The sequence below is a fragment of the Nymphalis io genome, chromosome 15 (assembly GCF_905147045.1).
Source record: "Nymphalis io chromosome 15, ilAglIoxx1.1, whole genome shotgun sequence".
NCBI classification, from domain to species: domain Eukaryota; kingdom Metazoa; phylum Arthropoda; class Insecta; order Lepidoptera; family Nymphalidae; genus Nymphalis; species Nymphalis io.
Genome location: NC_065902.1, coordinates 12,158,655 through 12,173,146, shown reverse-complemented (window position 1 = coordinate 12,173,146; position 14,492 = coordinate 12,158,655). Strand labels below are relative to the sequence as shown.

The 14,492-nt window shown below is 36.7% G+C and overlaps 2 protein-coding genes across 3 annotated transcripts in view; one reads left to right on the top strand and one right to left on the bottom strand.

Moving 5' to 3' along the window:
* The first annotated feature begins 968 nt into the window (after positions 1–968).
* Positions 969–14,492, top strand: part of LOC126773783 (uncharacterized) — a 54,283-nt gene continuing 40,759 nt past the window's right edge. For both annotated transcript variants that reach the window (XM_050494935.1, XM_050494936.1), the window contains exons 1-13: positions 969–1,136; positions 1,206–1,332; positions 1,527–1,627; positions 2,026–2,158; positions 2,728–2,847; positions 3,495–3,600; positions 5,073–5,196; positions 5,927–6,016; positions 7,080–7,169; positions 7,346–7,430; positions 7,980–8,067; positions 9,314–9,374; positions 9,673–10,077. In XM_050494935.1, the coding sequence (XP_050350892.1) occupies positions 1,071–1,136; positions 1,206–1,332; positions 1,527–1,627; positions 2,026–2,158; positions 2,728–2,847; positions 3,495–3,600; positions 5,073–5,196; positions 5,927–6,016; positions 7,080–7,169; positions 7,346–7,430; positions 7,980–8,067; positions 9,314–9,374; positions 9,673–10,077 (1,596 nt within the window). In that variant the 5' untranslated portion in view covers positions 969–1,070. The remainder of the gene's footprint in view (positions 1,137–1,205; positions 1,333–1,526; positions 1,628–2,025; positions 2,159–2,727; positions 2,848–3,494; positions 3,601–5,072; positions 5,197–5,926; positions 6,017–7,079; positions 7,170–7,345; positions 7,431–7,979; positions 8,068–9,313; positions 9,375–9,672; positions 10,078–14,492) is intronic.
* Positions 10,499–14,492, bottom strand: part of LOC126773866 (transforming growth factor beta-1-induced transcript 1 protein) — a 28,424-nt gene continuing 24,430 nt past the window's right edge. The window contains exons 4-6 of the mRNA XM_050495088.1: positions 12,157–12,252; positions 11,703–11,837; positions 10,499–11,105 (exon numbers count right to left, since the gene is read on the bottom strand). Coding sequence (XP_050351045.1) covers positions 11,031–11,105; positions 11,703–11,837; positions 12,157–12,252 — 306 coding nt within the window. The 3' untranslated portion in view covers positions 10,499–11,030. The remainder of the gene's footprint in view (positions 11,106–11,702; positions 11,838–12,156; positions 12,253–14,492) is intronic.

Here is a 14,492-nt window from a genome sequence, read left to right as displayed (position 1 = left end):
GTTCATTCTAGGACATGACCTCAGTTAAACCATTAAATATTCTTGTATATACACATATGTATGTTAACATACAATTTCATGATACACAAAATTATCCACGAAAAACTAGGAAAGAGCCAACTTAGAAAAAAAATTGCTCACATTTTTAATCTACGTACTTTTTTACTTTCTAAGTTTTTAAGATAAAATAAATAGTAATGATTGTTTTATTTCTATTTTAACCAAAAAGTTTTCAAGAATTATTTTGAAAACTAATACTAACTAAAAATTATCTTGAAAATATTACTATATTTATTTATTATTATATTACCTCTCTGCCACTATCTTCAGTGCCATTCGTGATAGTCAGAATTGCAGTACGGCTCCACTGAGGAAAGTGTCGTGTATGCTGTTTCGCTGTTGGCAAAGGTGCTGTCATGTCGACTAACGGTCGACTGCTGCATAGCATGTTGAAAATGTATTAGGTAAATTGAATCCGATATTACGACATATAATTATTATCTATGTGACTTTCGCTCGTATTTATAAAGAGTGACCCATTGAGGCACAAAAAATATTTTTAAATTATTTTAGTAATTATTTTATAAGAACTTTGAAGAGTTTTGATAGAATTTTTATTTGTTGGTACAATTCAAAGCTTAGGATTGCGTTTGGAACATTGAAGGATTTAAGTTTTGCTACCAATAAGTTTATCGTTGCCTAGCAATTTTTTTAGACAATCGGATACTTGTAGGTTTTAATTTAATTGGAGAATGCGATAGAAAGCAATATTTAATAATGTCATATTTGTGAAAAAAAATTTTAAATAATAAATTATTCTGTTACAGTCTATTTTTAAATATAGCTATATTTTAATATATAGAAACACAATTTCTGTTTAGTAAGTGGAATCGATTCATATTGTTTACTTCCGGACTCCGAGTAATGTCATATGAATAATATTTCAAATTTCGATCACTGAACATAAACAGAAAAAGCTATGTCATTTATTTAATTATATTCTACAAAATCGCGCTAATTTGCTAAAAATATATTTACATTTGATTGTTTAATATTATATAAAAGCTAATATGGAAACTTGCGTTAGAGGATTTTCTTTTATGCCAGAAACTAAAGTCGAAGTGGTGGAATTAAAAGTAAGATGAATAGTTCGTTTACTTTATTCATAGTATTAAATACTATTCAATCTTTTATTATATTTACAGTACGTTGAAAGTGAGGAATTAGAGAGAACCTGGAAAACAACAAGAAGAGAACGTCTTAAACAACAAGAAATGAAAATTTGGGAAGAATTCGTGAAAGAGGAAGACGTTGTACGCAATATTAGTCAAGGTGGGTTTATTTATTATTTATTCATTCTGTGCATTAAATTTGAACGATAAAAATGATAACTTATTAGCGTGTAAATTTAGCTTTACCAGTCACAGTTGATACTTCGTGACAAAAAGTTATTGAACAAATTAAAAAATACAAATTAATTTCTAAAGATGTCTATTTGTTTCTGTCATCTATGTATATAATTTCAGATGATCCATATCAATTCATAGATCAATTGCCCGATGCATGTATAAAGGAACTGTTAGATGTGGAACTTCAGAAAATGAAACAAGAAATTGAAGAAGTCGAGGTTCCTATTAAATACTTATTTTTAATATATACATTTACAAGAGTTTATAAAAAGGGTGTCAATTTATAGCTCGGCTATTTATGTAATTAAATATATATTAGAATAAAATAATATAATAATAATTATAATATAATTATCAAATATTAATAATTGCAAAATTAATGCAAACAGACAAACATCTGATGGATATCTTGTTTTTATTCCTTGTGCTTGTGAAATATAGTCAAATTTAAAACATGATACCACTCATTATAATAAAATTATTGGAGTTTTAGAATTGATTACTTTTCCACCAGTAACTATATCTTCCATTGTCAATAAGCCGTATATCTATGTGATGTATATTTTTACAAAATTAGTATATGCTATAGTGTTCTCATTAAATATTTTATTCGAAGGTGGATGTGGAGTTGGAAGATCCAGAACCCAAAGAAGTGAATAATCAGCATGTGGTAACATTTACTGATTATGCAGAGAAGGAGTGTGAAATGTTAAACATATTTGATGATGATAAAGACGATGATGTGTCCGGTAAGTGTTATGACTTTAACTTGGACTTCTTTGATATATTAGGATAAAATATTCTATTTAGTAGCAGCAGTTAGCCTCTCATCATTTTATTTTTATTGGTAGTCGAGCCAAATCTTCTGTTCACTCATTAGTTATTCTACTGTCAAATATTATATTGAATATAATAATAATATCCTGGGACATTATACACACACGGCCATCTGGTCCAAAACTAAGCAGAGTTACTTTTCTTTTGTAAATACATACTTATATAGATAATTACACTCATACTCAGGACAAACAGATATGTTCATGCATACAAATGTCTGTCCTGGGTGGGAATCGAACCTACAACCTTAGGCGTGAAAGGCAAGTATTTACCTACCAGCCTGGCAATATTGCTTTATTTTGCTGTGGAATAGTGAGAGAGTGAGTGTGATTGCATGTACACAGTTGTAAAACATTGTAGTTTCAAATGTTTAATGAATAAGTTAAGACGATTGGTCCTAAATATATATCATGATAATAACGTCATTGTATATTTTACAATAATATTTACCTTATTATATTATGTATATCTGCTGTTCCAGGACCTGAAGAGGAAGTGCTTAATGATTCCATTGGAAGTCCATGCACAGTACGTGAGAGACAAGTTGAAGATGATATTCAATTGCCAGTTTCTAAACATCACAGCTCAGATAAAATATCCTGTAAGTATCTTTGAAATAACTTATTGTTTGTATGGTTGAGGTGCATGAAGTCTTGCGTTTTAATCTCGGTTCAAGCCATCTTAAAGATATTGGGTATTTGATAAGATTAAGTTAGTAAGTAGAAAGGATGCAAAGCCATTAGCCAATACCTGATCTGTCTCAGTTGATAAATAATATCCTGGGTCATTTTTCACACACGCCCATCTGATCCCAAATTAAGCTTGTACAAAGCTTGTGCTATGGAAACCAGACAACTGATATACTACATATACTATTTTTCTTTTGTAAATACATACTTACATAGATAATTATACCCAGACTCAGGCCAAACAGACATGTTCATGCACACAAATGTCTGTCCTGGGTGGGAATCGAACCCACAACCTTCGGCGTGAAAGGCAATTATCTACCAACCACGCCAAGCGGCTCGTAGGCATATCCGTTTGTCCTGAGTCTGGGTGTAATTATCTATATAAGGATGTATTTACAAAATAAAAGTAGTATATGTAGTATATCAGTTGTCTGGTTTCCATAGCACAAGTTCCGATTAGCTTGGGATCAGATGGCCGTGTGTGAATCATGTCCCAGGATATTATTATTATTATGTATATATATACATGTCTTTATACCTTATTCTCGTATTCAAGGTAAGTCGTCAGAAGAGAATGTGTCTAACATGATAGAGAGCAACATCTACCGCGCTAAGATAAAGGAATTGATGATCAAAATCAACGAGGAACTCGTTAATATTCTGTAAGATATTCTTTTTCTTTTTTTTTTTTTAAATAAAAATATCGAAATCTTTAAATAGTATTTTAATTAGTATAGAATAAAGTTAATTTTAGCTTGAATCTGATTTTTCGATTCTTTTAAAGTACAGGCTGTGTTTTAATGGCATTTTTATTTAAGTGACTGTGTCGAATCAGTTTGGAAACGTTTTTGCGTGAAATCCAAGCTCGTTTATATGTAATCTACTTTAATCTGTTTATTTAATTATTATTATTTTTTTACATTTTTGACATCCGCCTTAGAACTTTACCGTAGATTATTACGTAAAATTTAACTTTAAAATGTGTAATAGAAAACATGTGTGAACTGTCTGATTTTATTTATTTATGACTTCTTACATATATTTACTGGTGGGTATGGCTTTGTGCGAGCTCGTCTGAGTAGGTACACGTCAGATATTCTACCACAAAACAGCAGTACTTGGTATTGTCGTGTTCCGGTTTGAAGGGTGAGTTAGCCAGTGTAATTACAGGCACGAGGGACATAACATCTTAGTTCCCAAGGTTGGTGACGTAATAACTTTAAAATTAAAATCATTATAATACTGTAAATGTATTTATAAGTTTTAAAAATAAACGATAATTGTTAGTCACCGTAATAAATATAGTTATATACTACGGTACTTCGAAACGGCTCAGTATAGAAGTAAATTATAGAATTAACGTAGTTTAATGCTGACTAATCTCTTTTTTCTGAAACATTGATCAAAAAAAAAGCCGAGATGGCCCTGTGGTAAGAACGCGTGAATCTTAACCGATGATCGTAGGGTTCAAACCCGGGCAAGCACCACTGAATTTTCATGTGCTTAATTTGTGATTATAATTCATCTCGTGCTTTACGGTGAAGGAAAACATCGTGAGGAAACCTGCATGTGTCTAATTTCACTGAAGTTCTGCCACATGTGTATTCCACCAACCCGCATTGGAGCAGCGTGGTGAAATAAGCTCCAAACCTTCTCCTCAAAAAGAGGAGAGGAGGCCTTTAGCCCAGCAGTGGGACATTCACAGGCTGTTACGGTATTGATCAAAATCATTGGTCATTGGTTGTTGGCAGCCGATGACGCGATGGGCGACCAATGAGCGCTCAGTATTTATTTATATTAGTAAATTAAAGTTGAATCAAGCTAATTATATTTATAATGTATATATTTCTTATATAATTTTGTTATTAACAGTGATTCGGTTTTTCTGTATATATATTTATTGTTTGTATTGTATGGCTGCTATTTTTTAATAGAAAGTCAAAAGCTATAAAACATTTTGAGTAGTCGTGGCCCAGTCTTAGACAACATAACTCAGTGGTTCGAACACGTGAATTACGGGCACAAACCCTCGAACGGAGTAGATTTCTCGACCCAGTAGTTGGACACTAATAGGCTGTTACTTCGTAACGATTTAAATAAAATATGAAGTGCACTAAATGCTTGTTGTTTTCAGTGAGTTTTTGGAAAATGAAGACTTCAGGAGCATAGACCCAGTGGATGTACCGAAAATCATGAAACGCTCCGTCGAGTTCTGTTCGCGGTTCAGTCGCGTGCACGTGTACCCGCTGCAGAGACAGGTGACGTCACATTCATTCCTTTTATTTTTTTGTGTTTTCGATGTCATTTTTTTTTGTAGTCTCCACAGATGTGTTGTCCGTGCCTTTGATGTATCTTTCTATAAGTTTTAGGGTAGTTTGATGTGTTCGCATGTTTTATTTCTAGGCAGTAACACAATCAAAATTTTTAGTATGCATTTTTTTTTTAATTTTGAATTCGTCTTGTTGTGTGACTAGATGAACATTGTTATTGTTGTTAATTACTTATAGTGCGCTCCTGGATTCTTGGACTTATCTAGGTGGTGTTCGGCCATAGAGGCCATACATGATAGAAATAGTTCCGTCATGTACATACTGTACACGATTTGATCATTTCTATCACGGATTCCTATTGTAAGGTTATAGTACAGAATTTCCTCGGTAGCTAATGAGTATATGCCTCTAACTTCACTAACGGCGTACGCTTTTTGCCATTGGGCATCTATATGTGCGTAACAATTTTTCTGAGACGGCTTCTGACACTTCTTTCAAAGTCTCGGTGGAGGAGCTCGGATCCACCTCGAAGAGTAACGTCTGTTTGATCGATAAGTGTGAGATTTGGCACGTCCCCCGGCGGCCGACCTCGTCGGGGTGATCGGAGGCTTCGACGCGCCCAACTTACTCCGCTGCCCCCCCTCGCTTTTAAGTCGCTTAACTTAGTGTCCGATTTAAGTGAATACTGGGAGCTGACGAGTCGCCCGCTTGTCCGCAGCTGTCGGAGCTGGAGCGGCGGGCGCGCGCGGGCGCGGCGGCGCGACACACGCGCGCGCGCGCGCTGCACGGCCTGCACGCCGCGCTGCAGGTGCGGGGGTGGGGGGGGCGACCGCGCGCGCTGCACGGCCTGCACGCCGCGCTGCAGGTGCGGGGGCGGGGGGGGCGACCGCGCGCGCTGCACGGCCTGCACGCCGCGCTGCAGGTGCGGGGGCGGGGGGGGCGACCGCGCGCGCTGCACGGCCTGCACGCCGCGCTGCAGGTGCGGGGGCGGGGGGGGCGACCGCGCGCGCTGCACGGCCTGCACGCCGCGCTGCAGGTGCGGGGCGCGGGGGGGGGGGGGGCGACCCGCGCGCGCTCCCCCGCGCGTAAGTAACGCCGCGTGTGTGTGTGCAGGTGCTGCACAAGAGCGCGGCGGGCGGCGCGGCGGGCGGCGGGCTGCGCGCGCTCGTGCCGCTGGCGCGCCGCGCGGCGGGCGGCGCGCAGGTGTGGCGTCGCACGACATATTTGATGATTGTACCGTCCACGAAACAATAACCGTCCCCCGATATCTCTCCGCGGATTCACTTGGGTCTTCGAAACATAAAAACGTTTCAAATCGATCCTCAACCGATCGCTTATAAAAATCTAAACAATATTAATGTATAAAATATCCTGATCACTTGTATCGAGATATATAAAAATTGATGGAAAATATCTTTTCCTTTTAATCTTCCTATCTGTTTCACACGTATCGTTTCCTTTCCTTCGCTCGTGATAACTTTCCGTTCCACCTTAAGCATAATGATATTGTAAATAAACGATAATTATTTTTTTCAAGTACATAAAGTAAACTTACTTTAAAGTAAAAGCCGGTAAAGACACCAATCAAGTAAAGATTTCCTCTCCTTTTTAAAAGAAGATTTTGAATATATTTCATCACGCTACTCCAATAAATGTTGGTCGATACGATTTCATCAGCAACATGCAATTCACTTCACAATATTTAGCTTCACCACAGAGCACGAATTGAAAAATGAACGGAAATTAATCAAATGAAGTCGCTGTATATCAAGCTTAGTTACCACTAAGCAATATAATATAGAGCGACTACATTTGAAGGCTACCGCTTTAGATTAAGGTAATATAATAAAAGATTCTGCTCTTCCGTTCAGGACGTTCAGGCGGCGTGTGACAAGTTGGACGAGTCGCTCGAAAACTACACGCGCCGGATGACTGAGTATTTCAACAGTATCGAGAGCGCGGTGAGATTATTCAGTTGTACTCTTGGCTGGCAGGCCGTCCTAGCTGATGATTGATGGAATGGAGAATGCATACTTGTGCAATGTAATCCTGCACAGTTGGCTAATCTTAAAAAATTGAGAGGAAGGACATTGTCGTCATTGTTTTTAATTTTTTTGAATAAATTTTATTATTTCAGACAGCTTCGTCATCAAGGAAGGCCAGCAAAGTAAAAGGGAAGAAGAAATCTATAGGGATTTGGTCTAAAACGGGGAGCGAATCGTGTAAGCTAATAATTTATTGTCGAAATGAAAAATCAGAATCTTATTTATTTATGTATACTTGTATTAACTACATATTATTACTATATATTATATAGGGGTACATTTGATATCTTAGTTTACTCAGGCTTATGGAAGATTGACGAGATTTATTTTTTTGTGAGGTGATTACGTCTGTTGACGTTTACTAAAAAAAAAAAATTATCAAGCTTTTTTTACTCTTTAAATTTTGCTGTACTAAGATTGAGTCTACTCGACCTATAGGAAAATCCGCCCATGATAATACATTCCAATGGTAGGAGGAATAAATATAAACAAACCTTAAATATACATATTCCGTGCCAATTTTTAATAGCTCCGCCTTATATACACTACAAATTTATATGTATTTCTGTTTGGAATAGAACACTACACTACACTTCCATTACAAAAGTGATCAGTATTTGAATAAGGAATATTTTTATTAAAAAAATATAAAAATATATATTATCTGTGTTCAGTGAAATAATTTTTTTTATTTGTCATAGGTATATAAAATGATTATCTTTATAGACGCGAAAGAATCCCGCCTGTCGATGTACTCGGTGGACCCGCGACCGGCCCTCGTCCCCAAGTCGTCCAACTCCAAGGAGAGCACGAGGTACTTATATATACGATATAACTCAAGACAAGCTCACTTGTCTAATTTCGAATCGCTTGAATTTATATAAGTACTTGTGATATGTATCTAATAAAATGTAGTGCGATTCTGTAACTGCAGGCTTGTATCGTTTAGCCAGCCGGGGGACACTGGGGGGGGGCGGGGGTTGTGGAGGTTTGCGTATCGTATATGTGTATACAAGCCTGAGATTGTATTCTGTATTTGTAAGGCAGATGATAAATACAATAGTTATAAATATATGTATTAAATAGTATTTACATGTGGAGGATATTCTACCGCAAAACAGCAGTACTTGGTATTGGTTGTGTTCCGGTTTGAAGGGTGAGTGAGCCAGTGTGGTAAAAGACACGAAAGACGTAACATCTTCGTTCCCAATATTGGTGGTGCATCGGCGATGTAAGCGATGTTTAACATTTCTTTCAATGCCAATGTCTACGGGCGTTGGTGACCACATGCCATCACATAGCCCATATACTCGTCCGCCTACCTATACTATAAAAATATATATATAGCCGACTTCAGTGGCAGGAGTGAAGATAAATAGACAACTTTCACCTTGAATTGACGTCACATCACTGATCAAAATCTAAAATAATCTATGGTATTTATGGCTTGTGAAAAATGGCGGTTTGATTATCGGAGAAGTTGTTAAAGTAGAGTGGATTGTTTATAAACATATATTAATCAAGAACTATTTATAGTGCATAATAAAACAGAGCCATTAACAAATCACATAGAATAAAGTATATATTATATATATATACTGGTGGTAGGGCTTTGTGCAAGCTCGCCAATACCACCCACTCATCAGATATTCTACCGCAAAACAGCAATACTTGATATTGTTGTGTTTCGGTTTTAAGGGTGAGTGAGCCAGTGTAATTACAGGCACAAGGGACATAAAATCTTAGTTCCCAATGTTGGTGGCGCATTGGATATGTAAGCGATGGTTGACATTTCTTATAATGTCAATGTCTAAGGGTTTGGTGACCACTCACCATCAAGTGGCCCATATGCTCGTCCGCCTTCCTATTCTATAAAAAAAGTATAAGTAAAATAAGTAACCCGATTGTTAAATAGAATAAAGTATAACTTTATATATGACACAACTGCTAACAGACAGTCGGTGGCAAATAAAATTTAGAGAAATATAATTATATATTATTTTTTTCGTTTATAATCTGCTGTAAATTGTACTAAAAGTAACGATATTGTTATCACACAGCATTCGTCGACTGACGCCTGTCGTGGACACAAACATACGCACACTCGTGGAGAGTCAGCCCGTACGTAGCCGTGTTATTTCAATATTATATATATTTTAATCGTAGATTGCTTCAGGAATTATTAGATTAATACAGTCTTAAACTACCCCCGGCATTCTTGCTGGTTTCTACTCAGAGTTTCTACACAACAGTTACTCTTTTTTACAAAGCGATTGTTTTGTAAATAATCAAGGAAAAATGTTTATTTCTTGCTGTTGTATTGATGTAGTAGACAAGATATGAGCTATGATCCTGAGATTATTAAATTCAGTGGTATTATAGTATTACTTAATTATTTCAACATATCAAATTATTTCAGTGCACCTCACACCACATGAGTCCCGATGGGAGTCCGCTATCATCACCCAAGAGTCCTAAAACGTTTGGATTACGTAACCGTTTAGACACGTCACCAAAAAAAACAACACAGAATACCAAAAAGCAACTGAACGTTTCACCCAGAAACGTTACCTATACGAAAATTATGAATAATCCAAAATCAAAGAAAGAAAACACCTTAAAGGAAGCCGAAGATTCAATCGAACATTCTAGAAACAATAACGGTTCAACGAAGGCAAACAATAAGACAGAGACAAGAGATATAAATATGAACGAGAAAGAAAGAGCTTGCAGTTTTAATGTTAATGCTAATTCTGAAGACGATGTTACGAGAGGTGAAAGGACAAATGTGGAACAGAAGAAGTGTGAAAGGGATAGAAATAAGGTAAGTTGTATTATTTTTCTGATATTATAATGATTATATTGATCGTTTTTTTTTTTATGAAAGTGGTCACATAGATATTGGCTCTGTAAGAAACATTGATTATTCCGTTGTCAATGCGCCACCAACCTTGGGAACTAAGATGTTATGACCCTTGTGTCTATAGTTATACTGACACACTCACCCTTCCAGCCGGAACACAACAATATCAAGTATTGCTGTTTGGCGGTAGAATATGTGATGAGCGGGTGGTACCTACCTAGACTGGCTCAAAGCCCTAACCTTGAAGATTGTAGATGTATATGCTATTTCAGTTACATAGATGTAGGGTTTGAGAAATTATTCTAAATTTAAATAAAAATGCGAATATTTAATAATAATAAAAAAAAAAACAAAAATGATTTATTGAAATAAAAGTTTCGCGGAAGCGTATAAAATTGTAAACATTTTTTATTTAAGAATAACAAATTGTGATTTAAGCCCAAGAAGCGTTCGGCCTAGCGATAATTATATACTAAAGTTATTTACAATGTCTTTGTGTTTCAAGCTAAGCTCAGTTTATATAAAATACACGTTTAACAAATCGATTATAATTTAAAACTTATCGCCTACCAATATACTGTTATGTATTTCGTCTGCACTTACATCAATACATTTCAATTTTTTTAAATTGTTCTTGCAAAATCAATATATAATACTAAGGAGCGTCCCTAGTGACCGATTACAGGTCTCATTTGATTGGCAGACAATTATTTAAGTGAAGTGCAATTCGATTTTGAACAAATTGAATTGTAAATATAAAAAGTATATATATGTGATTTTTTTTCATTTCAAATTTTTTTTATATCGTTTTATTTTTAATAAATAAGGGTGTTTTATAAGTAGCGTTGTATGTGCACTTTGGACTTTGTCGTTGGGTGGTGTAAATAAATAATTAAAATACATTCTCGAGCTTTCTATGCGCATTTACCGCAGAGCGGTTTGTTGTCCATCACCGAGAATGTTGAATCGGTGACCGGATTCCGGCATTTCTGCAAAGAGAAAAGAGTAATGGCGTTTTATTAAAATATACATTTTCAAGTACGTTTGAAGCGACAAGCGTTACCCAAAAATAATCGGCCTGAAACTCATTATTTACTCTTTTAAATTCAACAACTAGTTAATTTCTACACGACTTTCAACAAATATTCAATCTACTTTCCTTTGAATATAATATTATATCCGCTAAAGAAAAGCTGAACTGTGCGTTATAGACAAACGCTGATCAAATAGAAGGATGTTCAAATGGATCTTGCAATATTGGCGACCTCGCCCTTTTAATATTTCGAATGTAACATACACAGCACAAGCCGTGCTGCTTATATTTTTGTACGTTTCAATAAAAAGATTTCTTTCACTATTAAGGAAAGGAAGCTCGAGTCTATTCCACCACGCTGCTCCGTCTGAGAGCGTCAATTTATACAGATTGTGATTTTTTACGTCACCGCCCCGCACGTTATGGATTATAAAGACAATCAGCCGATAAACTCAAATGGTTCTTAGTTCTGGTCAACGCGTTCTATCCACAAGGACACCTCAAATACTGTACTCTATTCTTAAATGCAGTTTGTCTTTTGTTCGGTACTCACGTTGCAAGTGAAGCAGTCGCGATGCCACTTGGCATCAAGCGCGATGATGGCCTTGTCCACGATCGGTGTGCCGCAGCCCGCGCAACGTGCAGCGAACTTGTCCGCGTAACATGACGAGCAGTACGGGCGACCGGCCTGCGAGAAAACGCTTTGCATTACAAACTACCGCTTGAATACTAGTATCTGTCCAATGATTGGCTTCCACTGAAAATTAAATGCTTTGAAACGGCAATGCGAGACTAATTGATTCACATCGTCATCACATTACTTACATATTTTTAATTACATTGTTAAATTCGTGCAGAAATAATTCAATCGAAAGTCATTCTACTGTAATACGGTTGTCCTTCCATGGAAATCACTATTATTACTGATGAGTAAGTCTTTAGTAGAATATACACTAATACTACAGTTGGTGTATTTTATTTCCGGTAGATGTTGTGTTCGGAAATACCTGTTCCATAAATCCTCCCCCTCCCAACTCCTTCCTGCAGCCTCCGCACACGAAGTGATGCGCGTGCCACGACACGCCGAGCGCTTGGATCACGCGCTAGAAAAATATTAACAATTATTAGTTAATTGTACAAAATTTATTACTTATATATGAATTAATAAACAAATGTTGCTCTGTATGTAATAAGATCTTTGTTGTTCATTTTGCTATTAAATATTGTTTGTTTATCTGTGGACTGTAAACAAGAAAAACATCTTATTTTGTGGACACCCTTAATTTTATCGGAACAATAAGTTTCCTCGCGTACCGCTGAATGTTTCAGTTTATACCGGAGTTTTTTTTTATAGAAAAGGAAGGCGGATGAGCCACGTATGTCACCTGATGGTAAGTGGTCACCAACGCCCTTAGACATTGGCATTGTAAGAAATATCAACCATCGCTTACATAGCCAAAGCGCCACCAACCTTGGGACGTAAGATTTTATGTCTCTTGTGCCTGAAATTACAGTGGCTCACTCACCCTTCAAACCGGAACACAACAATACCAAGTACTGCTGCTTTTCGATTATCTGATGAGTGAGTGGTACCTACCCAGATGAGCTTGCACAGAGCCGTACCACCAGTACAAAGCCTTACCACCAGTGCACAAAGCCCTACCACCAGTGCAAAAAGCCCTACCACCAGTGCACAAAGCCCTACCACCAGTGCACAAAGCCCTACCACCAGTAAAATGTAATATCTAGAAATCGATCGATCTATCAACATTATAATTGGTTGCATTCAGTAAGTGAAAATAATAATAATAGCGAACATCTTTCAAATATTGTAAGGCGCCATTACTATAAAATAGCTCCGCGATTAGATTGCAGCGTGATGTTATAAAGTTCTATAAATTATAATTTCTCAATAATTAAGGTATCAAAAGTAAAAAGTTTTTTCAAATCGGACTGTATCGGACACAAACTTTTTAGATTTATATGTTTAGATAATCGTTATCTTATTTTCTTATTGTGTATGAAACAGAAATAAAAAAATAGGTTGAGAATTAATTAATTGAAATTATCTTAAATATAAACTTCCGTAGTTCCTTATAATATTATCCCGGAATCAAAATTCCGGTCCCGTGAGATAATGGCGTTAGCAATGCTAAGGAGCGCGCGATCCACAAATAGCACCATTGTTTCTGAGATGACATCATTCTACTTGTCTTTTTAGTGTATATATTATACTATATAGTACTTATGTACCTATTTGAAACTAGTTGTTCACTTCGCTATCGTTTGAGAAAGATTTATTATTTGGTAAATATTTTGGATAAGATTCAGAGATAATAGGGTTTACTTGGTGGTTGACCTTTGCGCAAGCCCGTTAGGGTAGGTGAAATCTACTCATCATATTCTACCACAACAATACTTATTGTTATATTCCGGCTCAAAGGGTGAGTGAGCCAGTGTACAGGCTCAAGGAGATAAATATATTAGTTCCCAAGATCGGTGGCGCATTGGCGATGTAAGCGATGATTAATATTTTCTACGGCGCCAAAGTCTATCACAGGTAGGTAGCGATCACTTGTTATCACCTACCTATCCACTACCGGTAAGGAAATGAAAATATCGCGACCTTTTTTTTTATAGAATAGGAAGGTGGACGAGCATATGGGCCACCTGATGATAAGTGGTCACCAAACGCCCTTAGACATTGGCATTGTAAGAAATGTCAACCATTGCTTATAGCCAATGCGCCATCAACCTTGGATTTTATGTCCCTTGTGCCTGTAATTACACTGGCTCACTCACCCTTCAAACCGGGACACAACAATATCAAGTATTGCTGTTTTGCGGTAGAATATCTGATGAGTGGGTGGTACCTACCCAGACGAGCTTGCACAAAGCCCTACCACCAGACCTGAGATGAGCCGGCGAATGTGTCAGCCTTTTTCTGTCAAAGCTGACAATTGCTTATAATTTTCATTATATGAAATAATTACTTATAAAAGTATTGCACACAAACGTTTGTTTTTAATTGTAGAATCGTAGGAATTTCACATTCTGGGATCCTGATGTTACTTCCTCATAAAAGACGACCTGTTTATATAAATATATTTAAAAGTAAGTCTCGATATAAATCCTTAACTGTACCCGATGCGAAATCATAAATTATAAATATTTGATTGTTGTTCCGATAACCGTGGGTGCGTATGACGTCATTCCTCGGCGCAGACGCATAAAAATCAGTGTAAGGTCGATTTGACTCACAAATTTTGAGGGCCCGATCGCAGCCATATATGGGCGTCCAGAATTACATATGCTATTCGCTTTTTTACTAAAGTCAATTTTA